The sequence below is a fragment of the Perca fluviatilis genome, chromosome 13 (genome assembly GCF_010015445.1).
Source record: "Perca fluviatilis chromosome 13, GENO_Pfluv_1.0, whole genome shotgun sequence".
Classification (NCBI taxonomy): domain Eukaryota; kingdom Metazoa; phylum Chordata; class Actinopteri; order Perciformes; family Percidae; genus Perca; species Perca fluviatilis.
The window spans coordinates 37,145,175-37,169,668 of record NC_053124.1 but is presented as its reverse complement, the minus strand read 5'-3'; the positions used below and the strand labels follow the sequence as shown (position 1 = coordinate 37,169,668).

Sequence of the window (24,494 nt, the reverse complement as noted above, 5' to 3'; positions counted from 1 at the left end):
AACGGACAGAACATTTCAATCTGAAAAATAAATAAATAGTTCAGATATCAGGACAACAATATACAAACGCCGGTAATGCATCTATTTAGTGACCAGAAGCGAGGAAGCCAGCTAGTTTCCAGCTAACAACGTTGGCAGAACGTTTAACAATTATCTGTGTGGACTAATACGTTATGGGGACACTAACTTAATACGTTGAAAACACACAAAACCACTTCGGTATCAGAGCACATCGACAAGTCTGTCATAATAAAAGAGAAACACTTACCTCGTCCTCTTGTAGCCATAGACAACAAAAACGCACATTCGCATTCAGATCGGATTCAGATAGCTAGCGAAAACAACCGGATGGATTGCGGGTCCGTCACTGATTATTGGTCCCCTGGAAACATTTCCGTTGTCGTCTTTGCAATTTGGAGTTGTTTTCTGAATTTGAGTCGTTTTCTGAATATGTAGTTGTTGTGGCGTTTGTATGTGTTTTCTGAATTTGGAGTTGTTTTCTGAATATGTAGTTGTTGTGGCGTTTGTATGTGTTTTCTGAATTTGGAGTTGTTTTCTGAATATGTAGTTGTTGTGGCGTTTGTATGCGTTTTCTGAATTTGGAGTTGTTTTCTGAATATGTAGTTGTTGTGGCGTTTGTATGTGTTTTCTGAATTTGGAGGTGTTTTCTGAATATGTAGTTGTTGTGGCGTTTGTATGTGTTTTCTGAATTTGGAGTTGTTTTCTGAATATGTAGTTGTTGTGGCGTTTGTATGTGTTTTCTGAATTTGGAGTTGTTTTCTGAATATGTAGTTGTTGTGGCGTTTGTATGTGTTTTCTGAATTTGGAGGTGTTTTCTGAATATGTAGTTGTTGTGGCGTTTGTATGTGTTGTGACCCTTCTCGGCCACCGTAGTTTTTACTGCAGAATGAAAGAGGGACGCTGTGTTCACACGCTCCATCATGTCCTCCGCCGCTGGGAAACTTTAAAAAAACATCCTGTTTTACACGGCTGCATGTAAACGGGAACATCAGCGGATACATTCTAGGTTACTACAAACAACTTCTAAACCTGAGCTGCAAAATACACAACTGATGCCCATGTACAGACTGTGTTGTGATTTGATGTTTGTTGTGTCAGTTAATGAGCTTTGTGTGCAGGATTAATATTGCCCTAGGGAAGATTTCAGCTGTTTCTCTTGTTTTTCCACATGGATATTTTTAGATTTTTCCAACGTTTTGGGCTTTTTTCCCCCCAACATTTTGTCCTTTTTAGCAATTGTCACCTTTTTTTTGGACACACACACACACAATTGTCACCTAAGTTTTTGTTGCTTATTTTGCCGTTTTTGTCTCTTTTTCAACATTTGTTCTTGTTTTCAACTTGTCAATTTTTTTGTGGCAGTTATTTTGAAGTTTTTTGACACATTATTGTTGTTTTTTTTAAATCTTTTTTTCCTTCCGTTCAGTTTTGTTGCAAAAGACATACATTGGCTGTGTCTCATTCAGCATACTTCCGTCAGTACACTGCTAATGTGCACTGACCACTTACTGCCATAGTGCCCACTTTCGATGGTTAATACTGTCCCAAAAGTAGGGCTGGGCACCGAACGTTGACACTTTTATTGCACAGGAAAAAATACCCGGATCCTATGAGTATCGAAAAATTATTTCTTTCGGTGCCAAATTTTGGTTCCAAAAGTGTCTGAGCGTGTAAGCGCAACTTTATCTGTCCTCTCTGCATATTGACACAGAGCTGAGCTCCCACACACAAACACAGTAAACTATGTTGGCTCTGCAGTTTTGTTGAAGTCACAGAGTCACGGCGATCCCGACTAAGGTGATTTCAAGTGTGGTTACAGTTTTTCAAAACTTCACGTAGACAGCGTTTGCGTAGTGATATGATATTAATGGCGAGCCGACAAGCCAGGTCGCGGTGCTGTTGACGTCACACTTCCTGTGAGACAAGCAGGCACAACGGTGGTTTATGTGCCCTGATGACTGACAGGCTGAGGTTGTAAGGCAAGGCAACTTTACTTCTACAGCAGCTTTCAGCAACAAGGCAATTATATTCCATTCCTTTGCACTGAAAGTGATGGTTCGGAGTAATTTCACCCTAGGGTCCTTTGCACCATGACCTCGAGCCAAACACCCCCCCAGAAGCTTTTTTCACCTGGGTCGAACATTGGGAGAGTTAGCGTAGAGTAGCGTTATCAGCTGAATAGCGTAGCCGCGGGGCAAATGGATCGAGTGATGTATCTCGTAAAATGACCCCACTAATAATGCCCGAAATGATACCAAACTTCTACAGTAGTACAAATAGGTTATGTACTCATAAAACGATGGATTGTAAAGTTTGTAAGTACACCAGAAGTTTATGTAAATAACACTTGCCCGCTGGCTTCTGCTCTCTGCTGTTGTTGTTGCTGTTGTAAGACGAGTGCTTAGGGCCGTCTACAAATTACAACACCGAAAAGAGATGCAACAAAAATATTTATTAATTTAATGATTAAATAAGGTAGTGTCTCCAAACTTACCTCAATTATAACTTGTCTCCTGCTAGTTATACTACAGCACTTACTTAAAAAAAAAAAGTTAAATTAATAAATATTTTGCAGGCGCCGGATCGAAAGATTTTGAATGATGCCCAGCCCTACCCAAAAGGAACACTTTTGTTAAAACACTTACCAGAAATGACGAGCGGGATGAGCGTGACGAACGCGGCAGGTGATTGGACTAACGCGTCACGTGTCTATATACACGTACACACACATAGCTTCTATATATTTAAGATTTAAACTTGTCCCACCTGTCCCCTGGTCCGCTGACAGCTTCCTCTCTGACGTTATGTTAAAGGGGTGTAATGAGAGTATAACGATTATATAGGGTATTTCACACTCTCCGAACAGCATATGTAACACTGGTTGGGCTGAAAATGGCCTGGGTGCTGTTCTATGCGCCTTAATGCAACCCTGTGAAATAGCCCTAGAATGAAACGAGAGGTTTTATGGTTATATGGTATGCTCATGAATATTTAGATGAGCTGCCCGCTGATTGGTTGGTTTACAACGAGCGAAGCTATGGAGCAAAGACGCAACATGACCAACAGCAGTCACTGAAACATCCAAGGTGGAGATACCATGGAGACATTAGGTGTTGAACCGTATATGTTTGAGCCTGAATCAGAGGAAGAATCTGATGTAGAGGAGCAACCAGTGTGTTCAGTAATCAACGTCTTTATAATGGATTTAACAATATATAAATAAAAGGTCACATTACCTTTTGCTACATGCCATACGTCGTAGGGGTGGGTGATTTTAGGTTCTCTCAGGGACTCTTGGATCTGAGGGGGAAGATCGGTGAGAATACAGTCCAACTTCACACCACTTCTATGTAGGAGGTCCAAGGTTCTTATTAGACCCTCCTTCTCCATGTATGAGTTCCCCCCCACCTCGCTGCTCTGTGTAGAAAGAGAGACACACATACAATAGGTATCCATTAACCTTTTTCCATTCCGTATCAAAACTGGTAGGGCCCTATGATTACCGCGATGCGGAAAACACGGACAGAATCGCGAGATCCACACATGAAAATGGAATTCTGTTATACACGCGGAATCTCACGGAATTTGCATATATTTTGTTGACATATTAAATAATGTATTTTTCAGTTTAAAACAAGCGGAGAAAGGTCTCAACAACAAGCAGACAGGTCTCTACCTAAACCGTGGCCAAATGGCACAGCCTGTTGCCTAGTAATCATACGGCATCACGGTCACGTTGAGTTTGTTGCGAGGGAAAAAATGTCGAAGCGAGTGGCGCCTCCCGGTAAGACAACGGTGGCAAAAAAATTAAGAAACTCTGAATTAACTGCTAAATACCAGGGCTGTAATCTCCCTGTCGACTTATTGGTCGATACGTTCTGGCTCGACCAAAATTCTGATTGGTCGATTTTTTTGCTGTGTTAATTTCATCAGGCGGAAAGCACTAATTGCTAATGGGGGTGTTTTCAGAGCACCCCTGTTTCACAGGTAAGTCTGTCTTCAGAAACACCCCCCTTGTTTTCACTTTTTTGGATTAGCCCAACCCACTGGAAACAGAAGAAAGTACTAGAAGGCATTGGTCTGGTGGTTTGCTGAATATTTATTTAATTTAATTTGTTTAATTTACAGTCAGTCGTCCTCTACCATGTCAAAGACATCGGCAGTGTGGCAGCATTTTACAAAAATAGATAATGGAAAAAAAGTTGAATGCAAAGTTTGCAAGCAACAGTTTGCATATCACAGCTCGACTACAAACATGGCATATCACCAAAAACGGTAAGCTAACTTGTCTGCGTTAGGTTGCCCTGTCTGTTTTGAGTAGGCTATATGAACATATCAGAATTGGCATATTTCAATGTTTTAGTCTAATAATCGTTTTATAACTGCAGGCGCACCCGCCCGCAACGACGGTAGCATCCCCCAGACACACCCAGACCACGCTGGATGTTAAGCCTCCTCTAGCCTCCTCTCCTCTAAACAAACAGACTAAAGTTATCATTTATTCCAACTTCTGTCAAGCTGCTGAACTCCAATAGTAAATCTTAGTCCAGCAGAGCAGGGGTGCAGTAAATACCCCAGCCATTTTTGCACTTTGCACTTTAATTATTACAGTTCATTGTCAGGATGTTGTGTTTTCTGTGTTGTCATGTGTGTCCTTTTGTCTTTTGTGCTTTTGTGTCCTTGTGTCTCAGGACGCTGTGCTGATCTCACTTTTATGTTATGTTTTATTTTACTGTATTTAACTTGAAAATGTTTTTATGTTGCATATTGTCTGTGTTGTGAAGCAACGGATGTGGCACTGTGTCCAAGACAAATTTCCCCTCGGGGACAATAAAGTGTATTCTATTCTATTCTATCATCCAAACGCAAAAATAATATCATGGAAGGAATTGTCGACTTCATTGCTCAGGATATGAGGCCCATTGCTGTTGTGGAGGGCCAAGGTTTTAAGAACTTGTTAAAAGTTTTTGAACCTGGATATACAGTGCCAGCACGCCACACAATCATGCATGCACTAACCGCAAAATATGAGGGACTCAAAGAGAAAGTTTCAGAGTTAATACAACACAGCGAGGCACTGAGCTTGACCACAGATATGTGGACATCTCTTAGAATGGAGTCCTACATGACAGTGACTGCCCATTTCATTGATGGAGACAGGAAAGCACGGAGTCTTGTGCTTGAGACAAAACAAATAGAAGAGGCGCACACAGGAAGAAACATTGCTGCACGACTATCTGAAGTTGCTGATACCTTTGGAATTCCAGAAGCAAAGAGAGTTTCTGTTGTATGTGACAATGCGGCTAATATGGCACTCTGTGTGGAAACACTAAAAGGAATCACATGAATGGCCAGAGATGCAGGCAGGGCGTCAGGTGCGCCGGGCACACTTTGCAGCTCTGTATTAACGCTGCACTCAAACAAGAGCCAATTTGTCGTGCCGTGGCTGCATCACGTCATCCATCACGTTTCTACAGAATCAGGTGGGAGAAGCACAGAAGAAATGAAAAAGTATCTTCAGGACAGAACCAAAATTGACTCTGGACCATTGGGGTGGTGGAAAAAAAACCCAAGACAAATACCCGAGCCTGGCCCGAGTGGCAAAGCGACTGCTCTGTATCCCTGCAACATCCACGCCTTCTGAACGCATTTTCTCCAAGGCAGGATTTATTGTCAATAAAGCAAGAAGCGGTCTCCTTCCGAAGAACGTGGATATGCTGGTGTTTATCGCACACAACACAAAAAAATGTGGACAGTAGACACCGATTGTACTCTCTGTGAGTGAGTAGCCGTTTGTTTATTTCATCGTTTTTACATGATTTCGTTTGGGACATTAATAACATTTTCTAATTTTGCACATTTATTTGAAATACTTGTGCATTTGGGCATTTTATTTATTTTTTGTATTTGTTCTGAGTGAGCCTACCTTGTTGTTGTTATGCACTTTATTTTGTTTTCGGTTTAAAATTTGGCTAAATAACATGTTGTAATTTTATGGTTACCTTTTATTATTGTGAATTATCGTTTTTATTTCTAGTATTATTTATTGGATTTGGGCACTTTATTATTATCATTTCTTTTTTGGAGCGTAACGCGCAATTGCGCCATTTGTATTTGTTTTGAGCCTATGCTTTATATTTCAGTTATGCACTTTATTATATTTCTGCTCTCGTCTTGATTTGTTTGTTTAATAAATATTCTTTTTTTATTAAAGTGGACGTGCCTTTTGTGTTTAAGAGTAAAAGCTTTAAGTTAATAGTCTATTCGTGTCTCAGCTGCGATGCTGAGCTCCTATGTTCAGCCTCGCTGTGTGCGAGGACACGCACAGAGCGGCTGAAATGATAGCGTCTGTCAGTTACTATAACATATGACAAAAACAACTGTCTAAATTATGGTGCATATTTCTCAACAGTTATTGTGCTGATATCACTAGTTGACATAGTACTATTTTCGGAAATCATAGGCTATGATATTGCACAGGTGCACGTGATGCAGCGCTATCAGAGCCGACAGACTCGAGTGTTTCATTTCAGTGCAAAATAATTAGGTCAAAAACGATTTAATATACTGCAAATAGCCTTCTAGTTTTTATGCTTATTTATAATTCATTTAGGCGGACAATGCTACCAAGTACAGGGCAGCTAATTATTCTAACGAAGCCTCTGACAACTGAGATCGCAGTGTCCTCAACATTGTTATAGGTGAGCATCCAATTAGCTTTTATTTAGGTAATTTTGAATGTGCTTTGCTGAATATATTAACAGTTTAAATAAAAAAGCTGAATTGTGAGTTTGTGTCACTGAGTTTTTGTAATAGGAATAAAGGTCAACACTGCTTAGAAGAGAAAAGAACACAAGCAAATCCGAAAAATCCAAAAGGGCTAAAAATAAATCCAAAAACACGGAATTTGAAAAAAAATTCAACGGAATTTGAAAAAGAATAAAACGGATTTCATAGGGCCCTAAACGGGGGATTATGTACACACATTTTTCTGACCATTTTGACCACATACTGTATGTATAACATTGATAAGACAGATGCATGTGATCTATTGCATTAGTCCTAATGATTTCAAATACCTGCACCCGCCCAAAAAAATAAAAAAATAAGAGTAGTGAAAAAAAAAAAAAATAAAAACCCCCCAAATTTTGAAAAATTTCAAAAAAAAAAAAAATTTTTAATTTTTAGTCTATAAACATTAATGTCGAATTAATCATCTTCTAAGGCAACACCTCACCTGAAATCTATGGTATAATGCATACACATTCAAACAGAAAGAAAAACCTGGTACCTGGTGAGTCTGCTTGCATATCACCCCCGAGAACGACACTGTTTGCCTCACTGAGGATCTTAAGCTTTGGGGTTTGCCGTTCGGTCCGGCTGTGGATTATAGACGGTTCCAGGTATGTCCTGGCATGTCTTCTGAAGGCAGCATAAGTACGTGTTATCAGCTGCATTGCCTCAAACATCTATACAAGAATTAAAAGTAAATTAGTTGTGAAGTGAAGGTTAGACAAACACATTCTGCAAGGAACAACGATCACGGTACCTTTTTCAGCTTCGAAAAAGAAACTCCACAAAAGTAAATGGCAGCAGACCGCTGAAGGTTGTCCACAGGTGTGCTCCCAATAACTGGCTGACTCTTCCACTGTCTGAAGAACTGGCAGTGAGGGCATAGCTGGTCAACAGCTAGGAAGGACCCTCTTCTGCGTGGCAGGACATTACAGACCCTTGTGCACACAGGGCAGGTCTCGAACAGGCTGAGGAGGCATTGCTCAAAAACAATGTATTTTGCATCATACGAGGACACTGGTGATGTACTACAAGAGATAATAAAGAAAAAACAACATTGTCCATTTCAGTCAAAAATCAACTGCACAATCTGACAACAGTCACAATGTACTGTATGTAAATTACACTGCTGCATTGGGAGAGTTGTAACTTTGCTTACAAAAGCTGAGATGATTCTGTCTCCGTTGTAACTGACTGAGGATCAGTGCCTGCATAGGAAACCTCCTCCAGCTCCTCCTCCTCCTCACATTCAAGGCGAGGTCTCTTTGCTGGCCTCAGACCCTTCAAAGGAGATGAAGATAATGGCCCAGAGACTGGCGGAGCCGTTGTTCCTACTGCCCCACTCTGGCACAGCACTGTTGCCTGTATGCCTTCAAAAGGGGAAGGGGGGGGGGAAACTATTTTAGTGGGGTGTCTTATGGATTGGTTAGTGCCTAAGGACAATGTACTGCTGTGATACAATAGCACAAGTAAATGAAAATGCATCTTCAACACACAATTTACTATTCAGTCATATCTTTTGTTTATAAACCCATTCATACCTATTGACCAAATAATGTTCACCAGTACCCAAAAAAAAGGTAATGCAATTGATTGAGATCAGACCAATCAGTGGTGATACTGATGAATAGTTCTATTCATACTATAAAAAGTTTGTTAATTTGTTGTGAATGGCTCACAATAACAAAAAAAGTACCCAGTCATCATGGTAACCATACTTGGATAACACTGCTCTGCTAAATGCTACCCAGTCATAATGCTACACATGTTTGGAGAACACAAACACCATGAGAGGTCTGGTTTTGTAAGAAGAATTAGAAGGGTTACCTTTGCTTCGTAGGTGAGGTCTCAGTGTCATATAAGACAGTTGTGTCCCACGAGAAGCCACACTTGGAGCATCTGTGTGGCACGCTGCATCTTTCGTGTGTTGTCGTTCTTGTGATGTACTCTGAAATTAAAACCTACAAATAAGTCTATTGTATCTACACAACATAGTTTTGAACAGATTTACTAGTTATCATTTGAAATGATAACGTTGTTAGTCGTTTCCACTTCTGGTGTTGAAGCAAACGGGATGGACTTATGTAACGTTACAGCTTAGCAAAACAAACTATCGTGAGTCTACTCAGCTTAAAAAAAAGATCTGGACAAACATGCATCGTGAACTGTAGATTTACATGACAACACAGGTTATTTATTCGAATGAAACAAAGTCAGGAAAATGAAATAACGTTAGCCCCATTGCCAATAAAGTCAATCATCATACATTCTAACCGTGGTAAAGTTGGTTTTATATTGGACGTTGGATATTTGACATATTTGAAAAATCAAAAAAAAAAAAATTTATGCAGCTTGCCCTTTTGACCTATTATATGTTACTCTTGTCCAATAACCAGAGTTTCAGACGACTTCAACCAATCCCAGCAGTCCCACGTGCCAGACTTTGTATCAGTACGTGACTCTGAGAGCCACTGACTAAGCGGTAGTGAGAACGGGTTGACGTAACACGTAACGTCGCCAAAATCATTTCCTTGTTTCTTCGTGTGTGACTCGAACATCTCACATTTACCAAGAAAAAACGTACAGCGAAAGAGATTTCCAACCAGTATACATTTTAACAACAATATAAGCTGTAACGTTTTATCACTCTGTCGCTGAAAGCTTCTGCTGTTTCAATCCTGTCGGCTATCTGCAGCAGGCGGGGCTGCCGACTGGCGCGCACACACACACACACACACACACACACACACACACACACACACACACACACACACACATAATAGATTTATAGCATTTTTTAACATAAAAAAAAATATTTATAAAATCTAAGTAGGTTTTTGCAAAAAGAAGCGTTGTGCAATGTGTAGGGGAGTTAACTGAGTTCACCAAAAGTTGTTTGGTGTATCGGTCAAAAGGGCAAGCTGCATAATAGATTTTTCCAATGTGTCGAACATACAACGTCCAATATAAAACCAACTTTACCACGGTCACATTCTATGGATGCTAGATACAGCTAGGATACGTTAGCATTGCTAATAACTGCTAGCGACAAAACCATACTTACAGCTTGTGGTTGTGACGACCACACGGTCGGAACAGTCCCTTTTTTCAGCAACAGCAGCTTAGCATATCCTGCTTTAAACTGTCCAAGGTTTTCAAAGCTGTCTGTGGTGAAATGCTTCGAGCAAATGAATAACTGAGAGTCGAACTTGACAGGGATCTTCTTATAGAGAAACATCAGCCATGCCCGTCGAGTGTCTGGTTCCTTGGGGAGACTATGAGAGGTGTCTCCATCCCCTGTACAGCCTGGAACACTGCATTTACGACCGTGGCTCATGTTAAAGTTCCTCGCGGCTCTGCTCCTCTGCTCCTCTTCTCCCCGTCCTGTTTCAGGATATACAACAACAACACGTTAGCTTAGCAGGAGCTAGTTGCGGCTAACCTTATCTTTAGCACCGACTCCCTGCGACATTAAAAAAGAAAACCAACCTGCTCTGTGGAGCTTCGTTTCAGCTTTTAAAACCACATCCAGCAGTTTGGGACCTTTCTTTGTTCTTAAGAAACTAAACACTGGCGCCTTTTACTCCGCCGTCCTCACCACGATGTGACACACGTTAGTTCCGGGGACGGACGCTATTACGGGTCGTACCAACAACTTCCGGTCAGATGTTTGTTTACCAATGTAACCGAGGGTTTCTTCTGTTGCCTAGACTCAGGTTTGACTATAAAATAAAGAAACACGGGCGTCCAATGCCGGAACAGAGACGGCACTGCACGTCTCACTTTATTCAACCACAACACAGGCAACAATACTACACTGCATCCACTTCCGCTTTTCCCCTTCACAATAAAAGCTCTATGGTTTACTGTAACTTCCTCTTAACCCTCCTGTTGTCCTCGGGTCAAATTTGACCCGTTTTCCATGTTTCTGTATCTGAAATATAGGTTACTTAAAACCAAATTGCCTCAAAAATAACATGGATGGTTCCATGCAATGCTTTTTGCAAGTAAAATGAAGGATTGGATCATTACTCTCATTGAATTGTGGGGGTTTTGTTCAACTTAAGATACTGCAAGATACTAGTATGCATCTTGCACACTACTTTGCACTATTACCTTTTGCACATTACATCCCACTCCATGTGTACTTGTCTTATTTGTATTTTTGTATATTATGTTGATATGTGCCTACATATATATGGTTGTCTCTATTGTACAGTACATGTAAAGCCAAATTGCTTCAAAAATAACATGGATGGTTCCATACAACGCTTTTTGGAGGATTGGATCAATACATTACATTACATGTCATTTAGCTGACGCTTTTATCCAAAGCGACTTACAATTAAGTGCTTTCAACTGTGAAGGTTCAAACTCCAGACAACAAGTAGTAAGTGCAAGTACATTGGCTTTAAATAAGCAAAGCTACAATTACTCTCATTGAATTGTGGGGGTTTTATTCAACTTTATAGCATTTGAAAAGAAATTGAAATGGTTTCAAAACCGTTTCCTGACTAAACGTTGACATATACCAGTCTGTGATCCACTCCACATCCTCAGATTAAAATTGTTAGTCAAAATAATTCATAATGTTCTTTTATTTTTTTTTACCTTTTCAACATACTATACTATTAGGGCTGTACTGATACACTAATCTCACGATACCATACACGATATTCAGCCAACGATACAATTCGATATAATTCAATACACTTACATCATTTTCTGAAAGATTGAATCGCTCTTCCTGCAACGCGAACGGGGGATTTGAATGGGACTTATGTATTGATACTCGCGGCTTAAAAATCGATACTTTCTTGGGAAAAAAAATATCAATTTATATCGCAGAATATCGATAAAATTGCTCAGCCTTATATACTATGACTTTTTTCAACCGTTTTCCACATACTATACTATGAATTGTTTTTACTTTTTGGACATACTTTACTATGACTTTATGGACATACTATACTGTGACTTTTTTTGACATACTATGACGTTTTTTTACTTTTTCCGAAATACTATACTATGACTTTTTATGACTTCTTTCAACATATTATACTATTTCAGACTTCTGATATAATATACCTTGTCTTTTTTTTTAATTCTTTTGAAATACCACAACAATTGTGTAACGTAATACATAATATAATAAATTTGAAATAATACAACACTTGTGGCTTGGAGGTAGAGCAGTAGCTTCATAAACACATGGCTGGTGGTTCATGTCCAGGCTCCTCTAACCACATGTCAAATTGTTCCTGATGGAGTCACTGAATGACTTTTCAACACACTATGACTTTCTTGTCGTGACCCAGACAATAACTACTAACGTACATGCTAGTCAACAGATGGTTTACTTCAAATGATTTCACTTTATTTCATCCTGGAGGGTACTCAGCATGTCCTGGTGTACCACACCGGTCAAATCAAACAATTATATATCTTTACTTTATTAGCTTTACCATGGCCTAATTAGTGGCATAGGAGACACTATACATGTCAAAAGACCTTAATCATTTTGGTGTCACTGATCATATTACCTTGGAACATAGCAATGCACAAGTGAGTTTTTATAGTTTTGTACAGATCATAATATGTCCATCTCAGCTTTGCTCTCAAGAGAAAACTCCTCCTCTCCCTGACAGGAAACACCTTGCTAGGCTAACTTCCCTATTAGTCAGGTTCATTATATTCAGATTTTAACCTTTGTGGGAATTTTTTGGGGATTTGCTAAACTATACATTTTTGGAAAGGTTATTGAATAAGGAGTCAGAAAATCAATGTCTGCATTTGCCCAGATGTCTATGTGGCGGCCATATTGAATTTTTTTAAAATGGCCGCCATAAAACTTTAATTTGTGATATCTTGGCTTCTGAATAAGCTGGAAAGTTTGAAAATTGTAACTGCTAAACCCACATTTTTAGGGTCAGGGAATCCAATGGTGCTAGTTACACTTCACCATATTAACCCTTCGATGCATGAGTAGGTAAAAAATACCAACTGCCACTTTGCTCGTTTGATAGCCATGATCTCTCTCTCTCTCTCATGGATGGGCCAAATTCTCTGGGCTGGCAAAGCAGAGAAAGGGGAGGTAACCTAGCACCTTATGACCTCATAAGGAGCAAGATTCCAGATCAGCTCATCTGAGCTTTCATTTTCTCAAAGGCAGAGCAGGATGCCCAGGGCTCGGTTTACACCTATCACCATTTCTAGCCACTGGGGGACCATAGGCAGGCTAGGGGAATGCATATTAATAGGCTCGTTCGAGATGAGCCAGATCTGCGCAGAATCGATCACCGGCGATCGGCGCCCAATGCGTGCCGGTTAGATTTGTGTCCGACTTGATCCTGACTTGCTCTGACATCATGCACACGTGGGCAACGATAATCTCACGAGACCAAGGCGGCCGCAGTTCTGAGACGCAGGTAGCGCAGGTGCTTTTCACCAACTGCAAGAGCCAGGCGGACGCAGGTGGACCCAGGGCATGCTGGGAAACGCCGGCCTCTCAGCTGATCAAACAGCTGATTGGTTCAGAATCGACTCAACATGATGACGTTTTATATAAACTTTTTATTGATTTTCAATCGGAGGGATTTTAACTGTGATTTGTCTGATTTAAAAGCTTATTCTGTACAGAACACATGTTGTGTGGCTGATAGTTGTGTTTAGAAGTCAGAGAGACTAAATCTGTTCAGATTACGGATCATCTACAGTCTGTTGTTTATTAAAATCAGCAACAGATCGCATGTAGAGAATTTTGACAGCTACTTTGTCATAATAAAAACAACTGGAGACTGTGTAGGAGCTGATATAGGGGTCTGATAACATTTTATTAAATCGGAATCGGACCACCGTGTTTCTGTCACTTCCTGTTAAGTCTGAAGGCTGCTGGAGTCAGCTGGAAAACTGTCCGACTTGAGAGCGGACTTTTGTCACCGCCCCCTGCTGCTGCCGCCTGCTCTCGTCTACTTTACAGGCGAGGCGCAGTTCATCTCGAACGAGCCTAATGTTAAAAAACCTCATAAAAGTGCCCTGAAAATGTGGGTTTAGCAGTTAAAATCAACTTTCCAGCTTATTCAGAAGCCGAGATCTCACAAATTAAAGTTTTATGGCGGCCATTTTTTTTAAATTCAATATGGCTGCCACATAGACATCTGGGCAAATGCAAACATTGATTTTCTGACTCCTTATTCAATAACCTTTCCAGAAATGTAGTTTAGCAAATCCCCCCAAAAAATCCCACAAAAATATATAGTGAACCTGACTATATGCTACCTCCCTCACATCTCCCTTGTTTAAACTGAAGATAGCTTTCAACCTGCACTTCATGTCTCCCTGACAGAGAGAGAAAAGTCTCCTCTCCGAGACTGCTGGGCCTAAATTGTGCTTTAACATGATACACTAAATTAAAACATGAACCCAATGTGTATTGTATAAACTCCCATATTGATACATGATTAATGGAGAATCTTCCTAACATACGTTACTTAGAAAGAAGTGAATATATGTGTTATATGACAGACATTACAAGACAAAACTACAACTGCAATCAGTTATGACGAGGTCCAAGCCTCCCGGCGCCAGTTGCCCCTGACGACCCGGGACCCAAAGCGTGATGGTGGAGAGGCAAACGTCAGGAACTATTGAGGGCGTGAGACGCAAGGTCCGCGGTACGTTGCCGTTGCAAATATCCCATTAACACTGATTGAGTAAAAGGGCCAAAACTGGTCTACGTTGACTATAGCGCCCCCTAAAGGCCGAATTTGGTACAGAGCCTTGGAGCAGCATGCCGAAGGAGCATCACAAGTTTTGTGTTTGTAGCAATTACTACGGCAGAGAAATTGCAATCGAAAGTGTCCCATTTGCATGCATTGAGTTATGTGCCAAAACTCATAAACGTTGATTATAGCGCCATCTAATTTTCGCCACATTTGGTACATATCATCATAGTGGGACGTTGAACAATAATCTGAAGTTTGGTGATTATAGCATTTACTGCGGCAAAGATATTGCCATTGCAAATGTCCCATTTAAATGCATTGCCAAAACGTGTCTACGTTTATTATAGCGCCCCCTAATAGCGCCGATCCTCACCAAATTTGGTACGGAGGCTCGGAGTGGGATGTCAAACAATATTATCAAGCTTTGCTGTGATTGCTACCAATTTGGCAGAGATATGCTAAAGTTCACGTTTTGTGGCTAGCTACGAAAATTTCTTTGGTTGTGCGTTTAACATAGCAAAACTCTTTTGATAACTTTTGGTCAGGTCCGTCTGGAGATACTACGTACCAGGTTTCGTGCAGATCGGTCGCATGGCCTAGGAGGAGTTCGAAAAAGCTGGTTTTGCGCATTGCGCGATATTGCAAAAATACTTCTTAGCAGAAATGGCCGTGGCATATATCATCAGATTCAGCTCGATTCAAGGAACACTTGGATGTAAGGGGCGGTCATGGCAAACAAGAATCTAAAGTTTCGTGATGATAGCATTTATTTTGGCAGAGATATGGCAAAGTTCGTGATTTTGTATTTTTATGTGCAATGTACCGTTCGGGAGTTATAAGGCCAAATACGTTTTTTCTGCTATAATGCCAGCGTCTGAATGTTTGTGTCCGAGGTCTGTGCAGGGTTCTGGATCAGTCCTGAAAATGGTACGCCCCCACCATGTACGGTTTAGGCTGTAGCATCTGTTTTACGTGGAGAAAAATAATAATCCTTAGGAAAGCAATAGGGTTCCACAGCCCTGCTGTGCGAACGGCGTAGCTTAGTTACCGCCAGTTCTTCCAGACTCCGGCTTCGACCCCTAACAATATCTAATAAAATATTTAAAATATTTTCCATCTAGATCTTGATACATAAAGATTTTTGTTTGATACTTGAGAAGTTTTGCTTGGACTTAAAGGCAGTCACCAGTCTCAGGATCAGAAGAGTCTCCAGTCTGGTCCTCAGTCTCTGGTTGTAAAAGTGGATGTAGATGTGAGTTCCTGGCTGGTTCTGGTCCTCCACAGTCCTCTCCATTAGCTTCTGTTTTCATCTGACCAACACATTTATGTGTTTTGACATCAGAACGCCAGGCAAATCTTTTGTTACAAACACTGCAGCTGAATTTTTTTCCTGTGTGGACTACGGCCATGTGTGACCGTAAATTTCCACTCTGTGTAAAAGATTTCTTACAGACTGAGCAGCTGAAAGGTTTTTCTCCAGAATGAGTCATCATGTGTCTCTTCAGGTTTCCCTGTTCAGTGAAACCTTTACCACACTCAGAGCACCTCAAAGATTTTTCTCCTGTGTGGATTTTAATGTGTGACTGTAAATTTTCACTCTGTGTAAAAGATTTCTTACAAACTGAGCAGCTGAAAGGTTTTTCTCCTGTGTGGATTCTCATGTGTTTTTGTAAATGTCCACCTCGTGTAAAATATTTCTTACAGACTGAGCAGCTGAAAGGTTTTTCTCCTGTGTGAGTTATCGTGTGTTTCTTCAGGGTTCCACTATCAGTGAAAGCTTTACCACATTCAGAGCAGCTAAAAGGCTTCTCTCCTGTGTGGATTCTCATGTGTATCCGTAAACTTCCACTATGTGTAAAAGATTTCTTACAGACTGAGCAGCTGAAAGGTTTTTCTCCTGTGTGAGTTCTCATGTGTGACTGTAAATGTTCACTCAGTGTAAAAGATTTATTACAAACTGAGCAGCTAAAAGGCTTCTCTCCTGTGTGGATTCTCATGTGTCTCTTCAGGGTTCCGCTATCAGTAAAAGCTTTACCACACTCAGAGCAGCTAAAAGGCTTCTCACCTGTGTGGATTCTCATGTGTCTTTTTAGAGTTGTCTTGAAGCCAAATCTTTTCCCACACTCAGAGCAGCTGAAAGGTTTCTTACATGCTGAATCATGTTTCAGAGAGTTTAAAACTGACTGAGGTTCTCTGGTCTCCTTCCAATCAGCACTGTCATCAGTCTCGGGATCAGAAGAGTCTCCAGTCTGGTCTTCAGTCTCTGGTTGTAAAAATGGATGGGAGTTCCTGGCTGGTTCTGGTCCTCCACAGTCCTCTCCATCAGCTTCTGTTTCCATGTGTTGAGTTTGTCGTTGATGAAGCTGTGAGGACTGAGCTTCCTCTTCGTCATCTTCACTCTTCACAGGGACAGGAGTGAATGGGAACTTGGTGATATCAGCCTCCTCCAGCCCTTGAAGCTGCTCTCCCTCCTGACTGCTCCACAGTTCCTCCTGTTCCTCTTTAATGTGTGGGGGGGGCTCTGGCTCCTGCTGATCCACACTGGAGCTACACTCCTGCTGCTCAGGGGGAACCTCTTCTTTAACCACCAACAGCTGCTGCACATCTGCAGGAAACAGGACACACACAGAGAGAGAGAGACATTAACACAGACACAGAGAGACAGCATCAACAGTACAGAGTCTCTTTTCAAATCTATTTATGTGGTAAAAAACAGGTATTTCATGTTTCTGCATTATAACTTTCAGCCTGAGTGCTGTAAAGACTTAGAATTATACCTGAGGCTTATCTTATTCTTATTTAATTTTCTGGTCTGGTTTGAATCCTACTTAAAGAACAGGGACTCCTTTGTGTCTATATATAAACATCCGAGCAGACAAATATGATATGCGGAGTTCACCAAGGCTCCATCCTGGGGCTTCTTCGGTTTAACGACTACATGCTGCCACTATCTCAGATAACAGAAGACAGTTGCAGTGATTATTTGTCTATAAGCGTTAATTTTTGTTGTGTGATCACATCAAACAGTCACATGACTTCTCAAACCTGACGGAGGTTCTCCGCTCTCGTTCAGAACGTCACAATTACCTTCTGTTTTCATGTGTTGAGTTTGTCTCTGATGAAGCTGTGAGGACTGAGCTTCCTCTTCATCATCTTCACTCTTCACAGGGACAGGAGTGAATGGGAACTTGGTGATATCAGCCTCCTCCAGCCCTTGAAGCTGCTCTCCCTCCTGACTGCTCCACAGTTCCTCCTGTTCCTCTTTAATGTGTGTGGGGGGCTCTGCCTCCTGCTGGTCCACACTGGAGCTACACTCCTGCTGCTCCTCTTCACCAACAATAACTTCCAGAACATCTTGAGGTAAAAATGAAACACAGTGTGATTATTTGTACAATTTAACATCTACAATTCCATTAAACGTGGCAAAATCCAACACTGAAAATTATTCAGCAACAATTTTATGAAGACGGTTCCTCAAAATTTAAGGATATGTTGAATTTGTTTGTCTTCAATGACTGCAGACTAAATATATCTGTTTTTTTGTTAGTAGTTAACAAGCTTCTGTTGGTAGTCCGAAGGAAGCGTAGCTCTAAGACAAAGCTTGAAGTTTCTAAAGGCTGCTTTAGGCTGCATTCACACGTCCTGCATTGCTGCTTCGGAGTAGATTCAACACCAGGGCTACATTAGGGTGGGCAGGTAGAAGAAATAGGTGGGCTGACTGCTTATTAGCTAAATGCAGGTTTTTCCCTGCTATTATATGGCTTAGGCGCAGCACCTTGACGGGCGTCCACTCGCTGTCTTTGACACACACGTGCTAGTTCACGTACAGAGCGGCAGAAACAGTGTCTCACACACACACACACACACACACACACACACACACACACACACACACACACACACACACACACACACACACACACACACACACACACACAGGTTGCACGATATTGATAAAATGTGAGTGATATCCATTATGAATATTACGATATCTATATTAATATCTATATTTTAAAACATATGTAAAAGGCAGAGGGGCCGCAGGGTTAGCGAACGTAAGCTGTTCGCAGACAACTGAGTTGGTTTTGCCTTTTTTTGCTCACCAAACGCTGCTGCCATCTTTACTCGCGCTGAGTTTTTAAATTCCAGCGGATGATCTGCACACGACTTGCCTCCCTGACGGGCTTCGGGAGGGGCGGATGTGTGCGTGCGGATGTGCGCATGCGCGTGTCATTCAGAACACAAGACAAAATAAGAGTGTTCTTGCAAAACAGAAAATGTCAAAATAATCGTTTTTTCTCGATTATACTATTTTGGTGATCGTTGGGAGCCAAAATCAAAATTGAAATCGAAATTCAATTAATTGCACAGCCCTACAATATAGTGCATAGTGAGACTTGACAGTGCGATTGGACCACAGGTCTGTCGTGGATGAAAAATATTCAATCTATCCGACTCCAAACTCAGCCTGCACCGCCTTTTATAAAGTTGTGGGATAGCTACCTGTGAGAAATAGGTGCAGGATGGGATATGGTACCGTTTGTCTGGTTCATTCAGAAGCTTCTTGAAGCCTTTTTTATCCACTGTGTGGATGTGCATCATATCTTTGGCCAAATAATACGTTATAGCATTGGTGATTTTGGTATGTCTCTGCGAGTTCTTGTCGTACTTTGTGCCACTAGCGTAGGGTGCCCAGATGTCCCCGGAAACTGGTGACCTATCCCCGGATGGACCTGTCCCCGGCTGGAGCTGTCCCCAGCTGGAGCTGTCCCCAGCTGGAGCTGTCCCCAGCTGGAGCTGTCCCCTGTTTTTACTGTGACTGACTGAACCGAAATTGGAATGAAACAAAGAAAACATTGACCAAACCTTATAGTCGCGCTGACTTTCACACCCTACACGCGCAAGCTCAAGCAAGAGCAAGCACTGCTCAGAGCTCAGAGATGTTCTAGAATGTCCATATTTTACGATACTAACATTATTGTTTATTTACATGGAGTCTGGTGGGTGTAGCGAATGCAATTTCACTGACTTTTTATCTTTAAAAAAAGGATTACTCTAACAGAAAGGTCGACCTCCTTAGAAATCCTTTCCATAAGGTTGTCAGATACTTCGATTATTAATATTCGATTCAGATATTAATCTGAGCCTGTCAGTGGCAAAACACTTTTATGAACGTAAATACAAGCTGGACAATTGACATCCTATTAACTTAGATTGTAGCTTTTTTCGCCATTGCTGACTTCAGCGATCTCGTTTAATACTGGACCAATGTCAAAGGAAAATAGTTCCTCAATAGTTTTAATTGTATCCGATACTCAATGAGCTGTTGCAGAAACAAGCCCAGCGTGAACATTGCTCCAGACTAACTTTTTGCCTTGGTTGCACTGGTGCGCCTAACTTTTTAATTTAGGTGTACCAGCACAAAATTTAGGTACACCCAAATTTTTCCTTGCGTCGCCCTTAACGCCACAATTTCAAGGTCACCTTTTTAATCACGCTCCATATACATTCATATATTTTATGTAAATAATTTTAAACAAGAATAAGGAGTAGGTACATTTTTTTTTAATTTGAAGCACAATTATACTGTACTCAAAGTCTTACAGCAGGTCCCCCCCTTTGCTGTCACATGCCCCTCAGAGGGCCAACACCTGTAATTTGGCCTTCTTTCCCTTTGGCATTGGCTAAACCAGCTTGCCACACTCCCCAGCATCAAATCCTCCAAACTGGACCCCACACACGTATTCTTATCAGATCTTCAACTAGTCCAGGACTAATAATTATATCTCTGTATTTTTCAGCTGAATGGCGATACACTATATACACTCACCTAAAGGATTATTAGGAACACCTGTTCAATTTAACGTTAATTAAATTATCTAACAAACCAATCACACGACAGCTGCTTCAATGCATTTAGGGGTGTGGTCCAGGTCTAGACTATCTCCTGAACTCCAAACTGAATGTCAGAATGGGAAAGAAAGGTGATCTAAACAACTTTGAGCGTGGCATGGTTGTTGGTGCCAGATGGACTGTATTGGAGAGTATTTCCCAATCTGCTCAGTTACTGGGATTCTCACGCACAACTATTTCTAGGGTTTACAAAGAAAGGTCTGAAAAAGGAAAAACATCCAGTATGCTGCAGTCCTGGGGGGCGAAAATGCCTTGTTGATGCTAGAGGTCAGAGGAGAATGGGCCGACTGATTCCAGCTGATAGAAGATAATTTTTGACTCAAATAACCACTCGTTACAACCGAGGTCTGCAGCAAAGCATTTGTGAAGCCACAACACGAACAACCTTGAGGCGGATGGGCTACACCAGCAGAAGACCCCACCGGGTACCACTCCTCTCCACTAAAAATAGGAAAATGAGGCTACAATTTGCACAAGCGCACCAAAATTGGACAGTTGAAGACTGGAAAAATGTTGCCTGGTCTGATGAGTCTCAATTTCTGTTGAGACATTCAGATGGTAGAGTCAGAATTTGACGTAAACAGAATGAGAACATGGATCCGTCATGCCTTGTTGCCACTGTGCAGGCTGGTAGTGGTGGTGGTGTAATGGTGTGGGGGGGGATCCCTTTCGCCTTCAGAACTGACTTAATTCTTTGTGTCATTGATTCAACAAGGTGCTGGAAGCATTCTTTAGAAATGTTGGCCTATATTGATAGGACAGGGTCAAACACGGACGGTATTAGTATGGTGTTCTTAATAATCCTTTAGGTGAGTGTACATCTCTATATTTGTTTAAAAGTGGGCTAAATGTTCAGTTTTAAGTAAAAGCCACTTTTCACAAGCTCTTTTATTAAAACAGATTGTGATTAAAATAAAATGCAAAGACAGGGTTTCCTTCCCATTTTGAAAATATACAGCTGCAACACATGTAAATTATCTGAAATAAATAGCCTAGGGCAGCCATCGTCAACTGGCGGCCCGCGGCCCACAACCGGCCCGCCAAAGATTTTAGTCTGGCCCACAGTATAATCATGAATTCACAAAATGTAAAAAGGAAAAAATTATTTATGATTTCAAGCATTTAGAGCAAAAACCCAGCCCCCTGTATTTCCATCTCTATTCACATGCCGGGATTCTGTACAGCGATGCCCGAGCTCCACACACACAGCTGAGCCGAGATGTGTGTGCGATAAAACACGCAGCACCTGACTGGGAACGATAAAGAGAGAGTTACCGGCTGCTGGGGCAGATGAACTCACGCTAGTCTCTTTTCTGTAAATAGGCTACAATTAAACCTTCGTGAGTAAAAAGTCAATACTTATCAATGCAATCACCTGTGTAGACCGGCATAAACATGTAGAAAGCCATATTTAAATCTGCTCTGTCTGCTCTGTTCACTCTTGTCCACTGCGCTGTTTTGCGCAAACACAGCTCTACTCTGCAAATAGCAAATTTTTACAAACAAGCTAAAACAAACGCTGTCGGTTTGTAGTCTAACTGTTTATCTTAGTTTGCCGGGAATCTGGAAATTTTGACAAATTCTTGTAAACTTAACTGCTGGCTGAACAAACCAAACTCTCCGCTAGAGTGGTAAATCTATGGAGGTATTATAAGACCAAAACAGATGCATCTGGCTACTTAATATGCACGTGAATGACACGATCGTTATGTTCGAGTTCTTTGTTCTTGATGATGATGATGCTGGTTGTATTATTTTGCAACAGCATCTTTCATTGCAAATGAGGCATACATGACGAGTGCATAGCCTGCTTATCAGTCCATTCATCATTAAAGCTGGGCTTTTCCACCAATCAGGACGCTGCATACTACAATAATGTTTCCATAATCACGGTTATCATTATGGAGTTTCCATGTTTTTTAGGAGTTTGCTCACACTAATACATGTAAAAAAAGAAATAAAAAAAAAAATAGGATTAATTAAGTAAGAAAGTGAAAATTTCAGAAAAGGCGTATTAGGTATAAATTCATTTTATTTTCTTTATTTGAAAGTCCGGTCCCCAGAGTGTCTGCTTAGAAAAATTATGGCCCTTGAAAAAAATGTAGTTGATGATCCCTGACATATAGCTTCTACATACACACACATAGCTTCTATATCCATGTACACACACATAACTTCTATATCCATACACACATAGCTTCTATATATTTCTTTATATTTCAGATGTAAACAGCTTCTATATCCATGTATACACACATAGCTTATATATCCATGTATACACACATAGCTTCTATATCCATGTATACACACATAGCTTCTATATCCATGTATGGACACATAGCTTGTATATATTTGTATATATTTCAGATGTAAACGTGTCCCACCTGTCCCCTGGTCCGCTGACAGCTTCCTCTCAGACTTCATGTTAAAGTTCCTCGCGGCTCTGCTCCTCTTCTCCCCGACCTGTTTCAGGAAATACAACAACACGTTAGCTTAGCAGGAGCTAGCTGCTAGCCTTAGCTTTAGCACTGACTCCCTGCGACATTAAAAAAAGAAAACAAACCTGCTCTGTGGAGCTTGTTTCAACTTTTAAAACCACATCCAGCAGTTTGGGACCTTTCTCTCTTCTTAAGAAACTAAACACTGGCGCCTTTTACTCCGCCGTGATGTGACACACAACAGTTAACGTTAGTTCCGGGGACGGACGCTATTACGGGTCGTACCAACAACTTCCGGTCATATGTTTGTTTACTAATGTAACCGAGGGTTTCTTCTGTTTCTCCTAGACTCAGGTTTGACTATAAAATAAAGAAACACGGGCGTCCAATGTCGGAACCAGGACGGCACTGCACGTCTCACTTTATTCAACCACAACACTACACTTTATCCACTTCCGCTTTTCACAATAAAAGCTCTATGGTTGACTGTAACTTCCTCTTAACCCTCTTGTTGTCTTCGAGTCAAATCTGACCCGTTTTCAAAGTTTCTGTATCAGAAATATAGATTTCTTAAATGTGTGTAAGATACTTACTAAGTTACTTACTTAGTATGCAAAGTAGTGTACTATTTTACCTTTTGCACTTCACAATCCACTCCATTTTTCACATGTTGCCTAGTGATGTCTGAAAGAAGCCATATGAAGCTCAGACACAGAGACACAGAGACACAGAGACACCTGCTGGTTTCTAAAACACACAGCAGCTGTTCAACACCATGAAACTACCCCAGCTGATTACAGACATTAAGACAATTAATTTTTTTCTATTCAAAGTTCTCTGAAATGTTCATGTTTAAATATGTAAATGAGGCATTATCTAACGCTAACATTTGGGTGAATTTAGGAGAAATTTACAGACACAAATAGACAAAGATGCAGTCATATAAAATAATGTTCTTTCTACCAGTCTGAAAGAAGACATGCTGGGGAAGAGAAATAGATTGGAAAATGATCCCACGTTTTAATGTTTAAAAAAAGGATCTTACTCTTTAACAGAAAGGTCGACCTCCTTAGAAATCCTAAACATTATGCTGTCACTTAGAATATTAATCTGAGTCTGTCAGCAACAGTATTACGTTCATTATTACATTCATACAGTAAATATGTCCATTCCCTACTCACAATTTTAAGTAGTGCATTCTCAGATGGTACTTGAAAAAGACTTTGCTATTCATTTTATGTATATTCAGTGGGCAATTATTCCAATGATTGATGGCACGATAAATAACTGTTCTCTTTAAAGCATTTGATTTTGGCCATGGTAACATCATCTGGCCATCATCAGCTGACCTAGTCAAATGAGAATGAACCTGATCACACCTAACAATTTGGTTATATAAGAAAAGGAGTTGAGAAAAAAAGACAGTGTTTCTGAAATTCTTTGTTGTATTGAAAACCAGCCTGTTCTCTACTGTTAACCATGAGAGTCGACGGTGCGTACTGATAGTGTTTGTTCTTATGGGACAATGTAATAGTAACCTGGCAGCTCTGTTTTGGGCAGTTAGTAATTTCTTTAGTTGACTTTTAGATGTAGATGAGCATACAGG

General features: G+C 40.8%; 1 protein-coding gene and 1 long non-coding RNA gene across 2 annotated transcripts in view; both read right to left on the bottom strand.

Moving 5' to 3' along the window:
* LOC120570980 (zinc finger protein 260-like) overlaps positions 1 to 17,637 on the bottom strand; it is a 35,147-nt gene extending 17,510 nt beyond the window's left edge. Inside the window, exons 1-3 of the mRNA XM_039819664.1 lie at positions 17,569 to 17,637; positions 16,687 to 17,134; positions 16,270 to 16,566 (exon numbers count right to left, since the gene is read on the bottom strand). Coding sequence (XP_039675598.1) covers positions 16,270 to 16,566; positions 16,687 to 17,134; positions 17,569 to 17,637 — 814 coding nt within the window. The remainder of the gene's footprint in view (positions 1 to 16,269; positions 16,567 to 16,686; positions 17,135 to 17,568) is intronic.
* Positions 17,638 to 17,775: 138 nt separating this feature from the next.
* Positions 17,776 to 23,695, bottom strand: LOC120571088. The gene is made up of 3 exons (XR_005641178.1): positions 23,014 to 23,695; positions 22,835 to 22,913; positions 17,776 to 17,891 (listed from the first exon to the last, which is right to left on the bottom strand). It is a non-coding gene; the product is annotated as an uncharacterized LOC120571088 (long non-coding RNA).
* Between the last annotated feature and the right edge of the window lie 799 nt (positions 23,696 to 24,494).